General features: G+C 41.9%; 1 protein-coding gene across 3 annotated transcripts; it reads right to left on the bottom strand.

The window, feature by feature from the left end:
• Positions 1-138: 138 nt before the first annotated feature.
• On the bottom strand, positions 139-13,740 carry cstf1 (cleavage stimulation factor, 3' pre-RNA, subunit 1). 3 transcript variants are annotated; one of them, XM_080461323.1, is made up of 6 exons: positions 13,671-13,740; positions 12,022-12,215; positions 6,295-6,572; positions 6,009-6,206; positions 4,791-5,181; positions 139-1,001 (listed from the first exon to the last, which is right to left on the bottom strand). In XM_080461323.1, exons 2-6 carry the CDS (start codon positions 12,188-12,190, stop codon positions 742-744), a joined length of 1,296 nt encoding a protein of 431 aa, XP_080317449.1. In that variant the 5' UTR covers positions 12,191-12,215; positions 13,671-13,740; the 3' UTR covers positions 139-741. The 3 variants fall into 3 exon arrangements, with proteins under 3 accessions (XP_080317449.1, XP_080317448.1, XP_080317450.1); XM_080461322.1 differs by having other exon boundaries at positions 12,022-12,212; positions 13,671-13,731; XM_080461324.1 differs by having other exon boundaries at positions 639-1,001; positions 13,658-13,711.
• Positions 13,741-25,064: the final 11,324 nt, after the last annotated feature.

Raw genomic sequence — 25,064 nt, 5'->3', positions numbered from 1 at the left:
GAGGAACTGAAGAACATAAAGCCCAAAGGTTTAATCAGATGGTCAGAGATTCTGTGAAAAAACAGGTGAATCTTCAATTTAAGCTGATTAACCCCCACCCACCACCCACCACCCGAACCTCACCACATTTTCTTTGTTCGTCAGTAGAAAAAAATATTTATTGCAGGTTTTGCTGGGAACTGAAGTCCCAGTTTCATTAACAGAGTAAAAAACTGACATTTGTTAACATACTTGGTTTGTTTCAGATCCTCAACATTTAAGAGCCAAATGCCAGATTATGAAAAGCAATGCGTCTAAGCTCCAAGCACTTTGTATTTATCACAAATGACATTGAAAGACTGAACGTGTTTCCAACATTGTGCAGCACAACTAAAAAATAGCAAAGAGGAATGTGTAGCCTACGACGTGTGGCAGATTTCTGATGAAGACGCTGTAATTTGACACCGGGACCATCCTCCTGTCCACTGTTTGAAGAGTGGAGAAACACTCCTCCCCTTTATAGTGTGTGTGAGCGTGTGTATGTGCGTGTATAAGTATATGTGATGTGTGTGTGCCTGTATGTGTGTGTGTGTGTGCCTGTGGTGTGTGTGCAGGATGTGAGGTCCTCTGTGGTTCTGAGGAGAAACAAACAGCCGCTTCCGTTTCATCCTCTTTATTAAAAAGTAACAGCAACAAAACATAAAGGACACGGGAGTTAAACGTTCCAGTGGCGGTGAGTCCGGGGGGGTGGGGGTGGGGGGGTCAGTCTGTGGTGGTCCGGCGGTACCAGAAGCGTGCTCTGAAGTCGTCGCTGCAGGTCATGAAGCCGGGGTTGGTGGGCGAGTGCACGATGCAGCGCACGATGTTGTTGTGACCCAGAGACAGCAGGTTCTTCCTCTCGGCGGAGCGAGAGTCCCAGCAGCACAGAGAGATGGTTCGCTCATCCGGCAGCAGCACGTAGTCCTCCGTGTGGTTGAACACGCCCTGTGTCCGGTGCATCTGACGCCCACTCAGACCCGCACCTGAGGAGACCAGGACAGGACAGGATCAGGACCAGGATTTTTTGGAGGACTTTGTGGCAAGCCCAACAACATAAAGGCAGTGAGAGCCAAATGAAGCCTCGTGAACCAGTCTTATTTTTGGACTCCACCAGATGGCGCTATTGGTTTGACGCTAGAGGCTTAAGGACTGACAATGAAGTGTACTTTCAAACGTTTGTTAAACAGACAGCGCCATCTAGTGGCTTCAGAAAATACAGACTTGCGTAACGGCGGTTACTAATATAGGGATGACGCCGATCCAATCCAGTATCAATATCGGGTTCCGATATCAACATAAGTCACGGATCAGAAATATCCGGCCCAACCTGCGGAGATTTCTGATCCATGAAGCCTCGTCTGCTTCACTGTTATTGAAAATGACTCCACAGTGTTTCCCTGCTGCTGCTCTGATCGCTGGCTGCAAACTGTGGACTGGATTTCCTAAAGGGAGGTGGGTCTCAATGAGACGAGGAGTAATGAGTCAGGAAATCCATTCCACAGTTTGCAGCCAGCGAGCAGGCTAGGGAAGTAGCACTGTGCTATACAACTTTTCATGACAACATGTTGCCGTTTGGACGGATTTTACGCTCAAAACAAAGCAAAGAACTAGTTTATTATGAGATGAGGACGTCATGCAGACCCCCACAGAGTTCAATTTGGACAATGTGCCTTTTTGAGAGAATACATGCAAACATTCATACATTTCATACTTTCATGTAGAGAGGAGTTTGTTCAGAGTATATGCAGGAATCCTGAGCTTAATTTCAATACCTTAAGACTTTTTAAAAAACCTTTCAAAAGAAATTAAGACTTCATCGCCACTTTAAGTTGTTGTTAACAACACATCTTTAACAGTTGTAGTTTACAATTTAACAGAAATGAGGTAAGCTGAGAAGGAATCAAACTCAAAAGAATGAATTAAACACCAAAACAAGGAAAACAAGAACTTATGACAAGACTCGTCCAACATCAACACAAAGGGTCCAGCTTTGTTGACACTGTCAACAAGCTGCTGCTTAAAGTACCGTGTTAACCCCAATCTTATCACGGATCCAGTTTTTTCCTTGCCACAGGTGAACGTCTTAGCAATGTCCCAATCCGTAAACATCGACTTAAAAATATCCGCAATACCTTCGTTTAAGTTCAATAAGTGATGATTTGCTGCTGTGTTGAGACACCAGATAACCTCTGCACACAGCGTTGGTGCGCCGCCCATAGTCACCCTGATGTCAGCAGAGGACGAAGCAGAGGATGAAGCAGAGGATGAAGCAGAGGTCGCGGTCGAAGCTGTGTTGGCGAGCTCACCTGTCACGTTACCAGGTGGTGGTGGTGGTGCTGCTGGACCACAGAAAGATGCTGCCCACAGCAGTCTTGTGACTAGTACCTCGCATACGGGACCTCGGGCAAGTGCTTTCAAATTTTTACTTTCCCAAAGTTTAATGAAAATCTATAAACTTGGGTAATGTATGAATTGACCAATAAATACATTGTAATAAGTTTCTGTAATTGTTTTTTGAATAAACTTGAGGTATATTTGACTCCAATTAAAAATGACTAGACAAACATAATACGATTTCACAAATTATTTTTACAATTTACACTTCTTTCCATGAGAGTATCTATGCAGATTCTGACATAGTACTGAAACATTTAGCCTATCAGAGTTCATTTACATATTTAATTTATTTACACATTAACAGAGTCATTTCAATTACCTTAGAATAGTTGAAAACAACCGTCTGTATTATATACAAGTACTACATTGATGATTTAAAGGGAAGAATTAAATTCTTGTGCATACTAGAGAATTAATGACTAGTTTTAGACAAAAAATTAATTGTAGTATCTTACATTAACTGGTATTATTCAGTGACTAGAGTACACCAATAAAAAGACACAAAACTGATGCATGACAGAGTCCAGCGATGTAGAATACAAACTGACAAAATGAGGATCCAGTTTGTCACCAAAATATTTTGAAAACAAGTATTGAAGCACAATTCATGAACATTCAAATGTTCTTATTTCAGGTGTCTGATCGAGGGACAGCTTCAGGAACTTGCTCATCTACACTGCAGTAGGGAAGCACCGATCCGATCCCAACACCCAAATTTGTATATCTGCTGATACTATTCTGATAGCAGGGCTCTGTTTGCTTTAATATTATCATTATTGTTGACTTTATATGAGGCTGTAATAAACTCGTTTCTACAGTAAAGTATGAAATGTACAAATGTATTCTCTCAAAAAGCAACTTGAGGTTAGTATAAGGTCAGAAAAGGAAGCAGTACAAAGTATTTTTGTTCCATTTGGACAATGTGGGGGTCTGCGTGACGTCATCATCTCATAATAAACTAGTTCTATCTTTAGAACCTCAGAATCACTTTATAAATTTCTGGGGAAATTATGTAGCAACGCAGCACAAACAGAATGTTTCCAGCTCTAACGCAGCTCCAACCATTGGGACTATTTTCAGGGAGTTTAGCGCGGAGTAGGACGCAGATTCACAGAGGTGTGAATCGCCTGCTACGGCGGAGGAGCTGCTTTTCATTGTTTTGATGCCGCGGCCAGTGCTGTTCTCCTCGGCGAGCTGGAGTTTTAAAACGGGGACATCTGGCGGCAGAGCGGCCGCCTCGCTGTACAGCGGCTTTGCTAACATCCACGGCGATGCTTCGAGCGTAAAATAGGTCCAAACAGCAACATTGTTTGGATAGCACAGTGCTACTTCCTTAGCCTGCTCACTGGCTGCAAACTGTGGAATGGATTTCCTGACTCATTACTCCACGTCTCATTGAGACCCGCCTCCCTTCAGGAAATCCAGTCCACAGTTTGCAGCCAGCGAGCAGAGCAGCAGCAGGGAAACACTTGTGGAGTCATTTCAGTAACAATGGAGCAGACGAGGCTTCATGAATCAGAAATTTCCGCAAATTGGATCGGAAGTTTCTTTCCGTCTGTTTTTGCGCCGGAATTCCGTACGTGTGTCCCCGAGGCGATCTCGCTCCGAGAACGCAACCGGGTGAAAGAGTATAAAATTGAATACCCGATAGAATCGCGATTAAGACTTTAATACTTTTAAGGGCCTTAATTTTCCCACAATTGATTGATCAACTTTTAACACTTTTTAAGAGCCTGCGGACACCCTGTTATTACAGCCTCATATAAAAGCAACAATAATGATAATATTAAAGCAAACAGAGCTGTGGTATCAGAATAGTATTGGTATCGGTAGATATCCAAATTCAGGTATCGGGATAGGATTGGTGCATCCATAGTTACATACGGGGTTTTACGGGTCAAAGTACGCACCACCGTGTGCTGCACACACGAAGAGCTCGCCGATCACTATCAGTCATAATTTATTCATGTTTAGTATGTCGCCTCGCTACGGTGTGAGCTCCAAAACCCGTTAACATGTAGCACAGATCGGGGTGATACCCCTGAGCGCATCACTCATTGCTGTCAGCTCCTGCTGTTAAAAGCCTTAAACTTGGATCAATATGGCGGTTCGGACTTTCTCTTTTATTACTGAAACAGCTCAGAGAAATGCATTTCTGAAAACATTTGAAGCGAGAAATAAGCGGTGCAGGGGAAAAGTTCAAATGCATCTTTCCTTAACCCGGTGACGTCACCCAGGGGGTTAAGGTAAAGTGGATAGGAAAGGAGAAAGGAGGGACAATTAGGAAGCACCAAATAAATAAATTAATCACTAAATAAATGTGAACAAAATGAAGCATGGTAAAAAAATGGTAACACTCCTCCAACCCTTCTTACCGGTGTACTTGACCAGCGTGCGGCCCGTGGAGATCTCCCACAGCTTGACCACCGAGTCTTTACCGCTGGACAGGATGTACTTGGAGTTCTTGGAGAAGACTGCGGAGCAGACCTCGGCCCCGTCGTGAGCCTTATCGAAGGTGGCGACGCAGCGATTTGAGACGCCGTCCCACAGTTTGATGCTACCATCTTTGCTGCAGGTCACGTAGCTGTTGGCCGTGGGGTTGTAGCCAACGCCGCTGATGGTGTCGGTGTGCTGGTCCAGCGGATTGCAGGACACGAAGCACTGGAATGTGTTGACATCGTAGAGACGCAGGGTGGGGTGCTGCGTGCCCACCAGCAGGAAGTCTCCTGATGGGTGAAAGGAGATGGACCGCAGCATCTCAGCCTCCTGCACGGACCACAACAAAAATGATTAGCAAAGTTACCTGGGAAATTCAGTTTTTTCAAATAAGAGCGCCATGCCAGCATCATTTTGGTGCCTGGATGTGCAGCAAACTGGCGTCTGTCAACTTGTGGTGACTCGTCCTGGTCAGCTGGCCTGCTTGCATGTACTAAGGTAAACTACAGATACCAGATATTTCATGTTGCGCTCCAGTAGCTCCTAGGCTGGGGTGTAACAAAGGACTATGCCAGCAAATATTAAATGTTATTTTCCTTAAAATGACGTGTTCTGTACTTTTCTCACCTAAAACTGTTGTGGTTTGACGTGTCCTGAACGGTTTAACACATCCGGATGTAAATACCAGGAAATAGCCTTCACAAGATGACCAACGTCCACAATGCAAATAGTTGCACACAAATTTTATTTAATAATTCAGCCTACTCGAGTCAGGTAGAGTGGACTTGGTCGTGTGCCGCCTCATAATCCAAGGGACTTTATCACTTCATGCTGGTGTCTCGACCACATTTTGCTTAGACTGGCCGGTCTACACGTTAAACCTCCTGGCAAAATGGTAGCACTCAGTAACTATGAGGTCAAAAAACAGATTGACTAGTTTACTATTTAAACACTTGTTTGTTGCAGCAGAGACAAGAACTCCATACTTACTGATAAACTACTACAAGGATCATTGTATAACAGCTACACTGACGTTTGCAGTCTGTTTGGTCATATTTTGTTCATATATGTCAAATCAACTGTTTTTTTGCAGCAAAGATGTTTCTGATTCAGATCACTGAAGCTCTCCACTGTCAGCAAAGTGTGAGTGTTCAGACCTGTATGTATTTGAACGCTCTCTTTGCAGAGGGTTTGGAGTAGTCGAACAGTTTGAGGGTGTAATCTCTGGAGCCGGAGGCGAGAATCTGTTCAGTGGGATGAAAGGCGAGGCACGTCACTTCATCCACGTGGTCGTACAGCGTCCGAATGACGGGGTGGTTCTCCATGTTCTGCTGCGCCGTCTCATTCATCATCACCTGAGCAACACAGAAACAGAGACAGACATGAACAGACATGAGCCTGCTGACTCAACAACAGCCAACGGGGTGTGGCGAGTCTCCTCACCTCGATGGGCATGGCGCTCTTGGCCAGCATGCGTTCTGTGTCGAGGATCTTGATGGAGGCGTCCGCAGAGCCGGTGGCGATCAGCTGCCCGTCGCGGCTGTATGTGGCCACCCGACACGGGCCTTTGTGAGACGTGACGTAGCAGGTCTCGTACTCCGAAGCCTCGGGGGACATGGTCTGAACGTCTGCGTCAAACTCCAGGTCGATACCGACGCCGGGCGCCACCGTGTCGGAGCGCCCAATGGCGTACTGAACAGCACTGTCGTCATTCTCCATCCCTGTGGGAGACATACGGTCAAGTTAGCAACACATTTTAAGTTTTAAAGGTTTTTCCCATTTAAGAGTCAAACCTGGAAGAGTGTATTGGTTATACGGGTTTGTAAATACTCTTACTCTGAAAATCCTGCATCATTAAACACATTTTAAAGTGATAGGGTGACGTCACGTCACATGACTCGGCAGTGATTTCCGGTTCCTGTGTGGTGATTCACATTATGACATGGTTTCAGTCATTTGTGAATTCTTGTCAGAACCGTTGTTTACTGCTGAAGTATTTAGCATTTATTGTTGTGAATTTTTTGTTCTTTAGTCACATTATGCTTCACATCTGTTTTGACAGTTTGTGATGTTAATAAACTTTATATTACCATAAACCTGTCTAATTCTTCATAGTTTTGCAAATAAACAATAACTTGGGGAGTAGTAAGATATTTTCATCAAACTTTACTTTGGTCCAGTAAAAACTACATGATTACTGGCCGGTAAAATTTTGGGGGGCATTTCGTGATCCCTGCAATTGGTGGCATGTCATGTTCTGCAGGATTAACCATAGAAGGCGCTCTCCCTGGGTCACAACAAAGATCGAATTGTCAACTCAACAGTGTTACCGACGCCAGCAGGAGAAGGAGCAGGAGCATAGACCTATATAACTCGGAGTTATATAAAAGTCTATGAGCAGGAGTCTACTTCTAAATTTATATGTGCTCTATCTTCTGCGTTTTGCTGTATTTAGCGAGTCACAGAGCACCCCTTTGAGAAGATCGTTTTGGCTCTTGAGTCGCCCAGAAACATTTGGAGTTCACATCTAAACATCCCACCAGCAGCAGCCTTCAATGCAACGGTTCTCCTGCCAAGCACATAACCTGACTTCCAGCTCCTTTCTCTGTCACGTTCCAAGTTAGAAACATTTGCCGACTCTGTCATTTATTTAACCACATTGGGTGTCTGTGAGGGATCGGGGTTACTGTTTGTGATATGTTCTGTTGTTAAGTCTATACATCTGTTATCGCAGCTATTTTTTCTTTTCTGTATGAGCGAGTACTACTGCAGACATTTGTACAATTGACATATTTGTTGGATATATTCCATGTGCTCAAATTATAAGGGAAAAAAACCCCAAAAGTATCTTGGAGAAAAAAAATGGGGGTGGGGGGGGTCCTGCCCTGGGCAATCAGTCAAATTTAATTATCTGTGTAAGCAGTACAGGTGTCCTTCTCTAAGCACAATATATGGGTATAACCCAGGAGTAAGCACTATAGTACCAGCAGCTCAATGAAAATTGCCTTATTTTATTCTTACAAAAGAGAAGGAAACTTCATTAAACTAAATTGACATTTTCAGGGTAAAAAAAACCCTGATATAAAGTAACCTATGTCTGGAAAGCACAAGAGTTGTACTTTCCAATGACGTGTAGTTTATTGTTACTTTGAAAACCCTTCTGTATATGTTCCTGAGAAGAAAAGATAAAAATTCAGAGTGCTCCCAGTCGCACGAGCCATCTAGCATACATCATGGTAGCTTGTTTCCACGGCAACCAAAATCAATTTTGACATAAAAGTACTTATTTTTGTTTTAATTCATCAAAAGGAACACATATGCAAAGTTTCATTGAAATCTGAGAGATGTCACTTTCCATGGTTTAGACCCTAATGGCTGATTTTCTCAGTCATCAGCTCTAGAATTGTCGGAGGGCAGTCAGAGATAAAACCAGTGCACCTACTGACATCCCGTACTCTCACCAGAGCTTCGTCATACGCCTTAGCTAGTGGGAAGCGGAACGTGTGAAGACACGGAAGATGGAAGAAGACTGGTTACTTGAAGTCCACCAGAACAACACCGTCATGAAGTTTGTGGATGATACCACGGTGGTGAGGCTCATCTCAGGAGGAGACGAGGCTACTTACAGGGTGGAGGTGGAGAGTCAGGCTGGAGCACCACCAACAACCTCATCCTGAACACCTCCAAGTGGAAGAAATTGATGGTCGACTTCAGGAGGTGTAAATCGGACATTCAGCCAATTACCATAAATGGGGAACGGGTGGAGATGGTGTCAGACTTTCAGTTCCTGTGCATCCACATCAGTGAGGACCTAAGCTGGACTGTTAACGCCACTGCAATCCTGAAGAAGACACAACAGAGACTCTACTTCCTGAGGATCCTCAGGAAGAACAACATCAAACCGCAGCTCTTGTGCTTCTACCGCTGCTCGGTGGAGTCGGTGCTGAGCTACGGCATCTCGCTGTGGTTCTCCAGCTGCACCACAGCAGACAGGAAGAGGCTCCAGAAGGTCATCACCACCACCCAGAAACTGGTCGGCTGCCCTCTCCCATCCCTGGGAGACATCTACAACACCCGCTGCCTCAGGAGAGCCCACAACATCCTCAGGGACTCCTCACACCCCGGTCATCACCTCTTTGAACTTCTGCCATCAGGGAGGCGTTTCAGAGCAATAAAGACTAAAACAAGCAGACTAAAAAACTCTTTCTTTCCCAGAGCTGTTGTTACCCTGAACGTCTCAAACACCAACAAACCCTGAACTGCTGTTTTATCCCCCGTCTTGTAAATACCCCCTGGGGACTCTACAGTTTTATATTATGTCTGCACTATTCCACTTATTTTTGCAGTTTTTAATTATCTTTGCACCTTCTGCTGTTTGCACTGTTTTTCTTACGAGAGCTGCTATTTTTAATTTCATTGTGCTTCAGAGAACAATGACAATAAAAGGAATTCTGATTCTAATTCCAAAGACAAAGAGCGGGGATCCATCGTACGGCAGTAGTTTGAATTCAAGAAGGAAGAAATTGAACAGTGTTGTGCAAAATGTTCAGCAGTAGCATCGCCACAAAAGGTAGCAGCACAACAAATTTATATCACCGTTTAAACATCCTCCACTAAAACAGTAAGAGTGTCTGAAGCTATGAGGTCAAAATCTCCTGCCGGTTCCACAATAACTGAGAAGCCAAAGCAGCCGGCGCATAGCAGGGCTTGACATTAAGGATTTTGAGCACTTGCCCATCCCGGATCGGGTCTGCCACATCCCTAAAAACCACTAGCCCGTTCAGGCAAGGTGGTCAGATGATTCACTTGCCTGAGCAAAGCTTTTACTAGCCCCAGATTTTCCGACAGGCCTTAATGTCGAGCCCTGCATAGTTTGGCTTCTTCCCTTTCCAGATCAATACTATGTGAGGGTGGAAAAAAATATATTCTTCTTCTTCCCAGAATCGATTTTTTAAATTGCATTTTTCACATTTTTGTGAACGACCGCAGGGTGGCTCTAATGCACCAAAAAGTGATTGCACACGTGAGGAAGACTGGCTGCAGCTGTGATTTCCTTTAAAGCAGACAAAGATGGCGGACAGAGCAACACCGGAGCTTAAACCCACACCTGTGCGCTTTAAATCTAAAGCATGGGCATACTTTGGGGACTTTCAAGCTTCAAATGAAACCCTGGGAGATTCTCCGTTTGTTAGAGCGATGAAAGAGGCCCTTCACGAAGACCTTTTAAAAAGGTAGACGTCTGATGAAGAAAAGATCAACCTCACTGGACCCACGTTTTAAAGCACTACCTTGTCTGTCTGAAGAGAAGAAGCAAGAAACACTTGCAAGAATGGTCACAAAAGCTGCAGCCACTGAGCTTCATGAACACCAGGTAAATAAAATATAAAATACAAATTATAAAAGTGTGTGTGTGTGTGTGCAATTAATCAAAATTTGATTAAGATTTCAATTATTACACTCAATGATTACAATAATAACATTTTTATTCTTTTATTCATTTTCTGATTACTCATGTTTCATTTGCTAAATAAAACAAACTTGGACTATTTTGGAAATCTACAAAGAATAAAGCGTGGCACACATGAGAAAAAACTATTATTAATACCAACCTTAAGTTGTTTAATATATGACACATCACATGCAAAATTAAACACACTTGATTTCAGGATTTTATTGACATTTAAAGAATATATTTATCTTTTTTTTTGATAATTATGATTATTGTTTTTTGTACAAATCGAGTAGCCCGTGTGTGTGTGTGTGTGTGTGTGTGTGTGTGTGTGTGTGTGTGTGTGTGTGTGTGTGTGTGTGTGTGTGTGTGTGTTAGAGAGAGAAGGAAACATTTGAGTTTGAGAAAGACAGTGTGTGTGTGTGTTCCAATATAACCTTACTATATCAAATAACACACAAATTAAAGGTTTCACCTTTTACAGGTGTAACTTAATATATTTTTCCCGTTACTGCGCTGTATTTATTAAAGGAGCCAATGGAAAGGTTGGACCAGGAGGATCACGGTGCCCCAGCTGAGGAAACTAAGAACCAGCTAGACGAAGTGGGTCCCCCACCTGCTAAAAGAGGCTGAGTTACTTGGCAACACTTTTGCAGTCGTGATCCAAGCTCTGGTACAACCACAGACGTCTGCTGTTGACATTGCAGAACAGGAGGGGAAACTTTACAACACTGCAGTTCCTTTGCCACTTGTTGAAAAAACAAAACCCTTGGACTGGTGGAAAGAATATCCCGTAAGAATCCTCTCCTTGCAAAGCTGGTGGAGCAGTACCTGTGCATACCAGGGACAATCGTTTCCACTGAACTGATTCCAAATGTTCTGGACAAATGTGTTGTTTTTTACAGGTTTACCATGAGGTAAACCTGTAAAAAACAACAAATGGGGGTTTTATTTCGTCATTCATTTCCGTTCAAAAAATAAATCAGTGAATGACTGAATATGATTTGCATTGTTTTTGTAACCAACATCGTTGTAGGGGTGTAGGATTCAAATAATGTTTAGATAGGGGAAAAAAATCTTGGTAATTGTCAGTACAGAATCGCAAAGTAAAATCAGGATCGCAATTTAAATGGAATCGGCACCCTAGAATCGAGAATAAAATCAAATCGTGACAAAATGGTATCGTCCCAGCCCTAATACTATGTGACAAAAATAGTCCAAAACAAAAAAGATAAAGTCCAGGATAACGCGCCACATAGCAGGAGACATGGTTAATGTGGTTCAAAGTCCGGATTCAGAAAACACACTTGAACCAAGACTTCATCTGCCCGGTCGCAAATGTTTTGCAGAGAAACTCGACCTGTGTTTTTTCTAGTTCTAGTCAAAAAAGAAAAACTGACACTTTCATGATTGTGCTGTTTAATAAATACTGGTTTTGCAAAATCCGCTTCATGATTTCCGACCTATTAAATATTAGCATATATAAGTGTAGCATGATCAAGAATGTTTTAATGTGGACATAGAATCGCCATATTAGTGAGATTGATGCGTCAAAAGTGGTGATTTCAGGCTGAGGCAAAACATCGAGATATATATTGTGATATGGCCTAAGAATGTCGAGATATTGATTAAAGACCATATCTGCAAAGCCACAACTCCAATTAGTGTTAAATAGCTGGATCAGATAGGGGGGGGGGGGGGGGGGGGTCCAGGGGTCTCACCTATCTTGGCCAGCTGCATGAGCTGCTCGGAGGGCGACACGACGCTGTGAGGCTTCACCTCCCCGATGAGGCTGTTGGCGATGCCGGTGTATCCGTCATAGAGCAGCTGGCTGATAATCAGCCTGTACAGCTGCTGCCGGTCCTTCAGGGTCGCTTTGGGCCGGAACATGTTTGTCTGTTTCCTCCACTTCCTGCTGCGTGGAAACAAAGACGCGTCACTTCCTGTGTCTCCACCATCTCAGACATGCTAACTGAAGGCTAACACCGTGTTAACACCATGCAAACTCAAGACTAACACGGTGCTGATACCACGCTACCTGAAGGCTAACACCGTGTGACCTGAAGGTAGTGATAGCCATGGATATAAAACACTACATGCCTCACGGCGCTGCATGTGGCGTGTCTACAGCGCCGCCATCTTGGGGCGGTCTCCCGCTTGTGCTAAACATAGGCCATTTTCCAATTCTGAGAACCCCAGTGCGTACTCGCATACGTCATGAGTAACTACTTGCTGGGCGTCCTCGGAAGTGCGGATGGCCTCGGGCACCTCTGGTCAAATGTATTATGGGTAATTTGTCTTCCCAAGCTTACACAAGTCCAGTGTCAATGCATCCTCGATAAAGTGGGCGGAATAAGAATACATCCGGGTATTCCATGTGTACTCTGTGAGAAATGGATACGTAGACAAGCAAGCGAGCTACAAATGTTTTTGTGGCTTTTCTAGCATGGGATCTATGGGTACATCTGAATTGTCCCTCTTAACTCCTTATCTATCGACTCTTCTGACTGGGTGATAGCCATGATAAGGACTGTCCAAATTCTCAATAAGCAAAGGAAAGAAGGCATGTTGCTTCCTTTGGCTTAGGAACCACTGATTATTAGGAACCGTCGCATTATTATGACGTCACTAAGTGCAAGTGCGGTCTGACTGCCACACCACCGTGATAGCCTTTCACTAACTACTTTAGGAAGCCTCCTGAACACCTTTCCTTAACCCCGTGACGTCATCCACGGGTTAAGGTAAAGTCGATAGATAAGGAGATAGGAGGGACAATTCGGACAAAACCTATATGTGTAGCACAAGCAGGAGACCGCCCAAAGATGGTGGCGCTGTAGGCACGTCGCGTCAACAGGCGCTGATAGGCGGTGTGGCATCCAGGCTTCATATCTATGGTGATAGCCAAATGAAGCTTCATGAAACACTGTCCTTATTTTCTGAATTCAACAGATGGCACAAATGGTTTGAAGATAGAGGCTGAAGGACTGACATTAAATGTGCTTTCAAACGTTTATTGAACAGACAGCGCCATCTCGTGACTTCAGAAACTAAAGACGGTGGTTCATGAAGCTTGATTTGACAATAACTATCTGAAGGCTGACACCACGCTACCTAAAGGCTAACACGGTGCTAACTGAAGAATAACCCTGTGCTACCTAAAGGCTAACACGGTGCTAACTGAAGAATAACCCTGTGCTACCTAAAGGCTAACACGGTGCTAACCACAGGAAAGGAACCGTTGCTCACACCGCTGGCCAAGTTACTTAAACGGGAACCGAAACTACAACAGCGAGTAGACTGAAACGGAGCTCCGCTCCGGAGTATCTGCATTAAAGTAACGAATGAAATGGGGAATACATCAAACTCTCACCCTCTTCAGACTTCCAATGGAGTCCCGCTCCTTCTTCTTCTTCTTCTGCTTCTTCGTCTTCTTCTTTTGTGTTTTATGGCAGTTTGCTACCTCTACAAAGGAGCATTACCGCCATCAACTGGGCTGAAGTTGGAACGAAATCAGGCAGTTACCGTCTGGAGTTTTACCTTAAATCCTTTCTATTAATTTTGTTTTCTGCAGAAACCTAAATATATCACTATCTCCTTATCTTCTACTCTAAGTATATTAATTAAACTAAATACACCCTTTGTTTTCTCAACTGCTTCCTTTAATGCTCTTCTCTCTTCCTCACATTTCTTACATTCCATCATGACATGCTGTACTGTCTCAAACATCCCACACTCTTCACATTTCCCATCTTTATGTTTTCCTATCTTATTAAGTGTTCCATTTAATCAGGTATGTCCTATCCTTAAATGTGCCATTACTGTCTCTTCCTTCCGGTTTCTTTCTATCCTTCTACTCCTCCCAACTTGCTTCTGTATTTCAAAAAGATCTCTACCTCTTTCCTGTGATTCCCAGTATTCTTGCCACCTTTTTAGTATATGTTTCTTAATTAGTGTCCTCCCCTCAGCTTTGCTCAACTGAACTGGAAGTTCTATTATTTGTGATTTAAGAGATTGTTTAGCCAATTTGTCTACTTTCTCATTTCCCTCAATTCCAACATGAGCTGGAACCCAGACAAACCTCACATTCCCCCGCTTTCTGAATTTCATATATTAAACTGTGTATTTTAAAAATCAACTCCTGTTTGCATGATTTCATTGTTAATATGCTTGTGATGGCTGCCCAGCTATCTGATGCTATTACTACTTTACTTATTTTATATTCTGTTATATATTCCAATGCCATTACTATTGCCATCAACTCCACTGCATACACCGATAGACGGTCTGTACATCTTTTCCTAATGTTTATTTCCCAGCTAGGAATATATATTGCTGCTCCACACCGACTTATTAGAGGGTCTTTTGACCCATCTGTAAAAGCCAATGTCTCATTTATGTACTTATCTAAATATTTTTGAGCTATATACCCCACTTGATCCTGTTTCTCTATTCTCTTAATCTGATTTTTGATTTCGAAATCTACCACTGGCATTTTAAATAACCAGGGAGGGATATTTGATTGTGGGACTGTATTACTTAAACTAATCTGTCCTAAACCTGCCTGCTCCGCAATCACATTCCCAATACAGCCAAAGCTATTTACATATGCATGTTCATACACCCAACAGTCTCTTAACACATTTTTGATTGGGTGATATATTGCATGTCCCCTGATATTTATCCAATAGGCCAACAAGATTTTCAGTCTCCTTCATCTCAATGGTTGTTCACCCATTTCAACTTGTATTGCTGCAACTGGAGAGGTTTTAAACGCTCCACTACATATTCTCAGTCCTTGTTCTTGCCGAACATCTAATTTTTTAAGATGTGTTTCTGCTGCTGATATGTAGGCTATACTTCCATAATCTATTGTTGCTCTCATAGTAGCCTGATAGATATTAAAGAGTCCTGCTCTCGATTAGGGCTGAACGATTTTGGAAAATAGTCTAATTGCGATTTATTTTCCTCAATATTGCGATTTAATATGGCATTATTTTTTCAAGGTCCTCTTCTCATGTATTTTTCAACAAAGACAAGCAATAAATCAATCTGTATTTTGATAAACAATATTAGATTTATTATACATAAATTGTTCTTTCTTACAGGCTAGGCTTATGTCAAATGAAGAATGTATTAATATGAAAGACAGTTTATTTATCTTCTACTTCAATTACAGTTGTAAACTTACTAAATGTAAGCATTCACCACAACAATCCAACCGCTTGTCCATTGTGCTTATCAAAACTGTAAACCCAGGCTTGGTTACTATACTAATGCAGGGTTTGACATTAAGGATCAAACTATTTTTGTTCCATTAGGACAATGTGGGGGTCTGCATGACCTCATCATCTCATAATAAACTAGTTCTATCTTTAGAACCTCAGAATCACTTTATTAATCCCTGGGGAAATTATTTAGCAATGCAGCAAAAACAGCAGTGCTTCCAACTCGAACACAACACAAATGATTGGGACTATTTTCAGGGAGTTTTCCACGGAGTTAGTCGCAGTTTCACGGAGGTGTGAATCGACTGCTGCAGCGGAAGAGCGAGCTGTTTATTGTTTTGATACCGCGGTCAGTGCCATTCTCCTCGGCGAGCTGCCGTTTTAAAACGGAGACGTATGTTGACAAAGCGACCGCCTCGCTGTACAACTGATTTGCAAACATCCACGTTGCTGTGTAGCTTTGAGTGTTTTGAGTGTAAAATCCGTCCAAACAGCAACATGTTGTCATGAAAAGTTGTATAGCACAGTGCTACTTCCCTAGCCTGCTCGCTGACTGCAAACTGTGGAAAGGATTTCCTGACTCATTCCTCCTGGTCTCATTGAGACCCGCCTCCCTTCAGGAAATCCAGTCCACAGTTTGCAGCCAGCGAGCAGAGCAGCAGCAGGGAAACATTGGAGACATTTCACTAACATGGAGCAGAAATATCCGCAGTTTGGATCGGAGATTTCTGATCCGTGAATTACGTTGATATCAGAACCCGATCCCGGATCGGATCGGCTCCATCCCTAAAAACCACTAGCCCGTTCGGGCAAGGTGGGCAGATGACGCGCGCAGGACGAGCAAGTTGTCACGTGACCAGATCACGTGAGCAGTCAAATCGCATTCCTTGTGATTAGAAAATCCTGTTTTATCATTTTGCGATATTATCGCAAATGCAATTAATCGTTCAGCCCTACTCTCGATGCTCCACAGTCTCTTCCTGAAAGGCATCTCAATAGATTATTCACTTTTTAAAAAAAATTTCTGTCATTTTATCAATATGATGTTTCCATGTTAATTTTGCATCCAGCCACATGCCCAGAAACCTCACCACTCTAACCTGTTCAACTTCTTGCCCATACAGTTTCAATGTTATGTCCTTATGCCTTCCATAAAAACACATTGTTTGAGTCTTACCCCCTGTAGTTTTTCTGTAAATAGTTAATATTACGTCCTCTTACCCATAAAGCTCCATCATCTGCAAATCATGATTTTCCTATGCTCTAATCAATATATTTAAATATATCATTTATCATGATATTAAATAATGTAGGGCTACACACACTTCCCTGGGGTGTTCCATTCTCCATATGATACATTTTTGAAAAGTCCATACCAACCCTGATTTTTATTCTTCTCTCTAATAATAAGCTCTTTATCCAATTATACATTTTTCCTTTTATACCTAATTTATCTAGTTTGATTAGGAGACCCTCTTTCTATAACATATCATATGCTTTGTCTATGTCAAAAAAGATTGCAATCACCGTTTCTTTATTGACTTGAGCTTTCCTAATTTCTGATTCTAAACTCAGGATGTTATCCATTGCTCCCCGTCCTTTCCGAAAACCACTTTGATATTCAGATATTAGATTCTTCCTTTCTAAGAAATAGTTCAATCTTTCCATCACCATTTTCTCTAGTTTTCCCCAACTGCGATGTTAATGCTATAGGTCTATAGTTTGCTGGATTTGATGGATCCTTCCCCGGCTTTGCTATTGGTATTATCACTGCTTCCTTCCACTGATCTGGAATTCTCCCCATATCCCATATTTTATTGAATAATTTTAACACCACCTCTAATGCTTCATCACTCATTTGGGCTAACATACTATAACACACTCTATCATTTCCAGGTGTTGTCTGTTTTGGGCTCCCGATTGCTCTCCTAAGTTGACATCTGAAGAAGGATTTGGGACTATGTGAATGTAGGTAGAGTCCATCGGCCCTGTGCTGACAGAAGCTGCTGCCGGGACGGACCACAGTGAGGTTGTGGCTGCAGCCGCTGCCTCCTGCTGCCGTTGTAGTGAAAAGCTGCGGTGCAGGTTCAGAAGAAGACGAGGATGGTGGTGAGGTGAACCCAGGCATCGCAGGAGACGTTTTCTGAGTCGTCCAGTCTGAGGAAAAGGACCAGACAATTTGAATCTTTCAGCTTTTAGGAAAAAAAATATCACAAAACATTTCAGTCAATGATGCCACTTTTGGTGTCTGCTGTTAAATAACATGAAGTAATTGAAATGTTCATAAATCACACAGCCAAAAATATTCCCTCCTTTCAAGTTTGTATTCGTAGATGTTTGGATGTTTAAGTGATGACATCAAGACAAAACAGCTGCTCATGCTCCATGTGGATCCACACAAGTTCTGTACAGATTTATTCTTCGTATTATTCAGTGTGCCTGACAGGCTGGCACGATAACGATAATCCCAGCACTGTACTTAGGTTGGATTATTTCTTTAATTCTTTGTAATGCAGAGCAGGAGTCGGTCTCCTCAGAAGCACTGAAGGGTTTTTCAGATGCTGAGTAGTGTGCACACAGAATGGAGCTCACCTTCACTGAGTTTCTGCTTGAGGTGTGATATGAGTGGATATTTGCCCTCTCCACAGAACTGTCCGGAGAAGTCGTCCATATCCAGAGTCCAGATTGCTGCGCCCGCCAGCCGCCAGCTCCTCAGATAATCAGCCTGCAGCAAACATCTCCCAGTGAGCGTCACTGAGTCCTCAGACAGACGCCTTGAACATCTTATTAGACACTCAGGGGCACAATGTTGTTGTTTACCTGGATCATTGTTACACGTAATCAAAGACAAATTATTTGTATTCATTTCGTCTTGCTGTCAGGAAAACAGTGCTTCTATGATCTAGGAGGAGAATCAACCCTGAGCAAGCAGCTACGAGAAAGAAAAAGGACAAATGTCCAGGCTTCAGTGAGATTTTAAGCATAGATTCATTCTAGTTGTTCTTGACCACAGTTCAGCACAACAAGACAAAAGTGATGCAAATATGTTGGTGAGTTCTACTTATGTTGAGTCAATGAGTTTAAAGAGACTCACACTTTCTTCACTTCATTTAAAATCACTAAAGGTGTCTGGTACAATGCTGCTTAATGTAATTTTAGTTGTTTTATATGTGTGACTTTATAGGGAGTGAAAACCTTTTTATAGAAGTTGAAAAGAAAGATAATAGGATCTGTACCTTGGCATCAAAGCTCCTCTTGTTATCAAATCCAACCCACTGATTGCCTTTGGAGGCATAGGGAACCTTCTGACTGTCAATCCACTCAACAGTCGAGCCTACCAGGAAAGAGCAGGTCTGGAAAAAAGAGGAACATCAGCGAACATGTGGGGATATTCAGGAAAAGATGTGTGACACTTGTGTTGGAAAATGAAGCAGTACAGCTAATACAATGAGATCAACAGCACATCTCAGCAACAAAATAAGTTCAATCAGACATTCACACCTTCAACGAGCTACTATGGAATTAATTTGTGAGCGGTCATCAATGAAGCCTCTTTTCAAAGGCAAAAGTGACAGAAATTCAATCACAGAAAGTGGAAAGAAGAACACAAGAAACTGTTGGAATGAACCAGAATGAGGAGGTACAGTTCAGTCAGACTGTAAATCTCTTATTGGTCTTAACTGTGCTGCATCTGCAGGGACAAATTAGGATTAAAAGCTCTTTTTTTCCAAGGAAGACTGCATTAGATGTCTTCTTTGTCATCTTCACATAGTGCACACTCCCCTGATCAGTCACCCAGCAAACAAGTTACCACTAGAGGTCAGAATATGTGTAAAATAAACATCCAGGATTTTTCCAGTGAAGGTATTTAGTTGTAGTGTAACATGCAGCCACACAACTATGACTTTAAAATGGTGTGAAAATATACAAAACTGTAAATAACTCAGTTAAAAGACCCTTGTGTCCCTTTGTCCCATCATTCTATCAACTTTCTTTAACGAACAGGCAAAGAGCCACAGCAGCTCTGTTTTCTTTCTGTTCTTGCCGTCGCTGGCTGGAGTGAGGACTTCGGGGTGGACTGGTTGCAGGTCCTGTTCAAAACCCCCGTGGAACAGCGGATGAGTGACTTCCAGTGGAGGATGATACCTGGAGCTGGAGCTCCAAACAGATACAGAGCCCACCTGAATCCAAGCACTGGGGAAAACTGCTCTTTTTGAGCCTGACACTTTGGAGCACCTGGTGGAGTTCTGTCCCAGGCTGACTGGCCTTTACAGGCTCCTACAAAGGCTGATGGAGGCTCTCAGAGAGGCTTTTTCTATCCCCCTTTATGTTTTCGGTCCAAGGTACACAAAACAAAAGAAAGCAATCTTGATTTTATTGAATTTTATCTTTGCATGTGCAAAACTTCCCATGTGGAGAAGCAGGAAGAACCAGAATTCAGGAGACATTTTCACTGATCCTCTGCATGTTTTTAAAGGTCTGGTCACAGCTCGTCTGAGAGTGGAGCACAGTTTTTATGCACTCACCAAAAACGAGAATGGTTTTATTTGGGTGTGGGGAATCAGGCAGGTCCTTTGCTCCCTTGGTGAGGGAGACTGTCATCGTGAATCTTTACCCTTGTAGGTGACCTTGTGTTGATTCCATAGCTGATTGCAGTGTGTAACCTGTTTCTGGTTTCGTTCTGTTTTGTTAAGTCCTTCTTTCTTATTAAAAGGTTGATGCAGATCTTTGCACACAAACCTTTGCCAGGGAAATCTTTAAAATGTGAGGGCTCAGGAATACACAATATTTCATTTCCATTACATATGATATGAGCATGTTACAACCCTGTCAAACAGTGTCTGGTCAGAATCAACAGCTTGTCTATTGAACACTTGGTCAGTACCTCATAGTAAGACCAGAGGCCGATCTGCGGGGTGTAGGGCCTCTGCTGCAGTGGAGAGTCATACATTTGAGAAAGAATCACATGAATCCACCATTGTTGATATGTTGCTATGCAGCTGTATGCATAAAAGCGAATCGGATAGAATCATGGGAAATGTGACGTCAGTTGCAAACGATCTTTTGGGTTTCAACCTGCCTGTCAGTTAAAATTCACATGGAAAACATTTGATATATTGTGATGTAATCATGAATCAGCATTTATTGTGTACCCTTCGTGTTCATGATTGTGATTATTGAGATAAAGCAGGTTGCCAGTACAGTGCTATAATAACAACTGTGTGCTGCAGGTATGGTATAGTACTTCCTCCATCACCCAGCAGAAAGTACCCAGCTGGTACCAGTACTTGCTGGTACATGGAGGATCTGCGCAGGACAAGAGCATCCTGCACAGATCCCCAGTTGCCAATGTACACATCAATAAACCTCATATATTATAGACTCTTTTTTAATGACAGGCTGGAAAGATTCTACCTTGCTGACATGTTTCAGCTGCATCTGTAGTCTTCCTCAGAGTGGAGTGGGTCTTCATCAGGTGACTGGCCAGATGACGCTCTGAGGAAGACTACAGATGCAGCTGAAACATGTCAGCAAGGTAGAATCTTTCCAGCATATACCTGTGGCTAAAAAAGAGTCTGTAATATACATGTTTAGAAGGACAAAATGAAGACAATTCAACTATCAATAAACCTCCTTTGGCATCTCAAATAACTACACTATGATAGAGGGGAAAAGTTTTCTGTTTTGGTAGCAGATTTGTTGTGGCTCTGCAGGAGGAAGAATTAGAAGGTGACACCATCAACGGCCCCAGCAGCAGAGCAGAATGTCTGATGACCAGCAGGAGCATCAGTATCAACATAACGAAGCTCCTGGAAACCCTGAAGCTGGAGTCACGACGCCTCCAGGAGAGAAAGTGTCCAGGGTAGGAACATTATTGACCTGTGTATCACTGCAGGGGTTCCTGGGAAATAAAAGAAAGAACTTTAGAATTGTTAAAAACAATGTCATTTTTCTATGTACATAATGTTCCTAACTTGTGTTTTTACTGTTGTAGGTTCTGCTGAAGTTTATTCAATACAGTTTCCTTTATCTTCTGCTTGATATGTTTATTTGCTTGACAGTGTTGCCATGTATGTATTTACTCTAAAGAGAAATTATTAGTACTAATGATTGGTGTGCTTAACTGTAGGATGTATTAGACTAATGTAATACAGTACATATTAGTGACATGACCAGAGGGATGACAACAAGCAGGCAGGTATGTGAAAAGTTGGTTAATTCATTTATTATACATCAGGGATCTTCAGTAAAACAAACAGTAAAATAATTATTTGTAACAGTAGGACATTTCTGATCAGCTGCTTTTATTATTATTGAACTCCAAGGAGATGAATAGTAAAATATATTCTGTATAAGAGGCCAGAAGTAATGGTAACATTGTACTATACACAGTACTATACACAGTACTGTACATTGTACAATACACTGTAATATACACAGTGCTATACACTGTACTATACACAGTACTGTAAATTGTACTATACACAGTAAGATACACAGCATGTATGTGACAACAAAGGTAAGCCAAACGTTCTGTTCCAGCGCCGACCGGTCCTCGTGGGCGATGGGTTTAGACTGGCACCGGGCCCGCGGGGGAAACTGCCGGGGGTGTAGTGAAGGACCCCGAGCCCCCGGCAAACCGTGCCCGTCGCCTCATATCGTCTTATTTATCTAATTGGCGCTTTGCATCCCTCGTGCACAGAGACACGTTTGTTGGAGTATGAGCTCAGTGTTGTTAGAAAATTACACCGAAAATAAAATGCTGCAGTTAATTTGCGCATCATTCTTCATTATTATTACTTTGTCACAGTTACTTCACATTTGAAGTAATCACACTACAACTGGATGGAGCTGCAGCAGCAGAATCTCTGTTTCCCAAGCTGGGGCTCAGGACCCCTGAGAGGGGCACCAGATGTCACAATGAGGGTCCCAGGTTTTTCCTCTGAGGACATTTAATAAGTCAAGAGCAGGAAGAAACTGAACATAGTCTAAATCCAGACCAAAACGTTTGTTAATTTCAAAACAAGTGTGCATGAATTTTCTTTTTTATTTGGAACTGAATGTTCAAGGTTTGATCATGAATTTCAATCAAATAAAAACACTGTATCCTAAACAAAAATAAGTGAATGAAAATAATATTTTAATTCACCGCTGATAGTGGAATTATTGCTAAGAATTGTCCAAAACAGCCTGTAAAGGTGATTTATGTCTTCAGCTTAACTTCATTTACAGCGATCAGGTGAAATCAGTGTAAGGAGAGTTTAGAGTTAAATCTTCCAAATTCCCACTTTTCCTGACGGCATAATCAGGGACGGTTTTAGCAACGCTGTCACTCACAATCCCAAACCTTCTCAGTCAAAGCCACCCCCACCCCAGAACGGGGCCAAAGGTTTGAACCTGAAACAATATGAAGAGAAAGAAAGTTTTGAATGTATCAAGAAAATCCCAAACCTGATTTGAATGGGAACATTTTTTTATCCTAATTTGAAAACATTAAATCTGCAACTGGAAACATAACACCTAAAATCTGAAAAATGTATTTAAGAGTGAAAAATGAAAATAAATTATTTTCTCAAAATAATTCCACAACTGAATCAAAATTATATTTAAGTTGAAAAAACTTTTCATACAGTTTTGTTTTATTTTGGATACAGTGTTTTTATTTTTCAAAATTCAAGATCAAAAATTGAACATTCAGTTTGAAATAAAAACTTTTTCAATCACATTTTTTCAAATGAATAAACTTTTTGGCCTGGATCTCGCTCCATAGTCTGCCAGTACCGATGTTTATTTTAAGAGGAATTGAATTGATTGTTCAACTGACTTTTAGTATTTTCTCTGTCATCTATTACTGTTAAACTAAGTTGAAGTACTTTCATGAAATCAAAGTAGTTTTCATGATCCGATTACTCTATCAATTGCCAGAATAATCATTAGAATACTCGGTTACTGAAATAAACGATAGCTGCAACATTAATAAAAGATATGACTATAATTGATAAGAATAAATGTATTAATGCCTGTAATTATTTTAAGGGTAATTCCATGTTGCAGGCCTTGACATGCATCAACATACAAAACAACGTAGTGATGGGTGAAGGAAACAAATAGAATTAAAGGCTATACAACAAGCAGATTAATATCATTCATCTGTCATTATTATTACAGCCAATGGTTACTGCTGCCGTCTTCTGCTGTCCACCTGCAAGTCTCCTGTCTGGCTGCATCAGCGACGAAAGGATAAAGACATCACCTGGAACGTTTGTTTTTATTCTCTAATCTGCAGAACGATGGGATCGATGCCAGACGAGAATGCATCCTTAAGGGACTGTCTGCCTACGTCAATGAAGACCCACAGAGGCTCGTGAAGGAATACAAGGTATGTTAATTTACCTTAATCTTTAGTAAGAAAACTACCAATACAGATTCCTTGTGGGCTCACAGCTTTAAAATTGATAAGAGGCTTTCAGAGACGTTTGTAATGTAGAATCAGCTGCTCAGAATTTGTTTTGATCATTTAAATACTGTTTAGGCTGGGCAACAGGGCCTAAATCTATATCGTGATATAATTTGAAGCATGTGCGGTAACAATATATATTGCAATATGTTGTGTGTGTGTGTGTGTGTGTGTGTGTGTGTGTGTGTGTGTGTGTGTGTGTGTGTGTGTGTGTGTGTGTGCGTGTGTATGTGTGTAAATTATTGTTTATGAACATACTCACTTAGCAGATACATTTAAACAGAATTAACAGTATAGATTGACATTTTACAAACATTTATTGTTCAAAACCTATAAAAAAGAAATCTTGTGTAATTTGTCACATCAATCCACCACTGATTCTTTCTCACACAGAGTCTCTTTAGACAAAATACACATTTTTGGAAAAGGGAGGTGCTCTTCTCTTGGGAACTATACAGTATGCTTAGTTCAGCTGTTTTACAGTAATGTTTAAAAAGTCTGCAGAAAGGTTCTAACAAAAAATGCGTGTAATGGATGTAATGAACACCCTTTAATACAATGTTTTGATTTGTTTTGTCACAGTCGGATGATGAAAACAGTCATGCAGCCATGGTGGAGACTGTCTGTGGCATCTATGTCTATGTACGATGGCCCAGAGCCCAGTGACGCCCCCGAGGATGTTGGGCTCATTCTGGAGGGGATGACGGTACTCAGAGAGTTGCAGAATGTGCCTTTTGCATTGGCCATTTTGCTTGCCTTTGTGTTTTCTCTGAACCTGAGTTACCCCCAAGATCTGAAATACACGTTAGAAGCTCTGTAGAAAATAGTCCCAGAACTTGATGGGAACAGACTATCTGCAAGGTTCAGGCACTTCACACACTTCTTTCTCGTTGAGACTTCTTTGCTCACATGAGGAAAAACTTTTTGTTTGTTAGTTTAAAATGTTCCAAGTTCACTATCAAAGTGTTTGTCAACACTGAATGTTGTACCTGATAATTCAAGGGACAGTGAAATTATTTGATTTTGAGTTAAAGTGGGTTAAGAGTGTATTTCCCCATTTTCCAGCAGCATTCTTGTTTTG

This window comes from Lipophrys pholis (genome assembly GCF_963383615.2).
Source record: "Lipophrys pholis genome assembly, chromosome: 4".
Lineage (NCBI taxonomy): Eukaryota > Metazoa > Chordata > Actinopteri > Blenniiformes > Blenniidae > Lipophrys > Lipophrys pholis.
Note: the sequence above shows the minus strand (reverse complement) of the source record. Positions and strands in the feature narration are given on the sequence as shown.

What these genes read in the sequence shown, in the direction of transcription:
- cstf1 (XM_080461323.1), bottom strand. Translation starts at nt 12,190, where the DNA reads ATGTTCCGGCCCAAAGCGACCCTGAAGGACCGGCAGCAGCTGTACAGG. An exon ending in CATGCAGCTGGCCAAGATAG is followed by an intron (nt 6,573 to 12,021) that starts GTGAGACCCCTG and finishes TGTCTCCCACAG; the next exon opens with GGATGGAGAATGACGACAGT. An exon ending in GAGCGTTCAAATACATACAG is followed by an intron (nt 5,182 to 6,008) that starts GTCTGAACACTC and finishes TGGTCCGTGCAG; the next exon opens with GAGGCTGAGATGCTGCGGTC.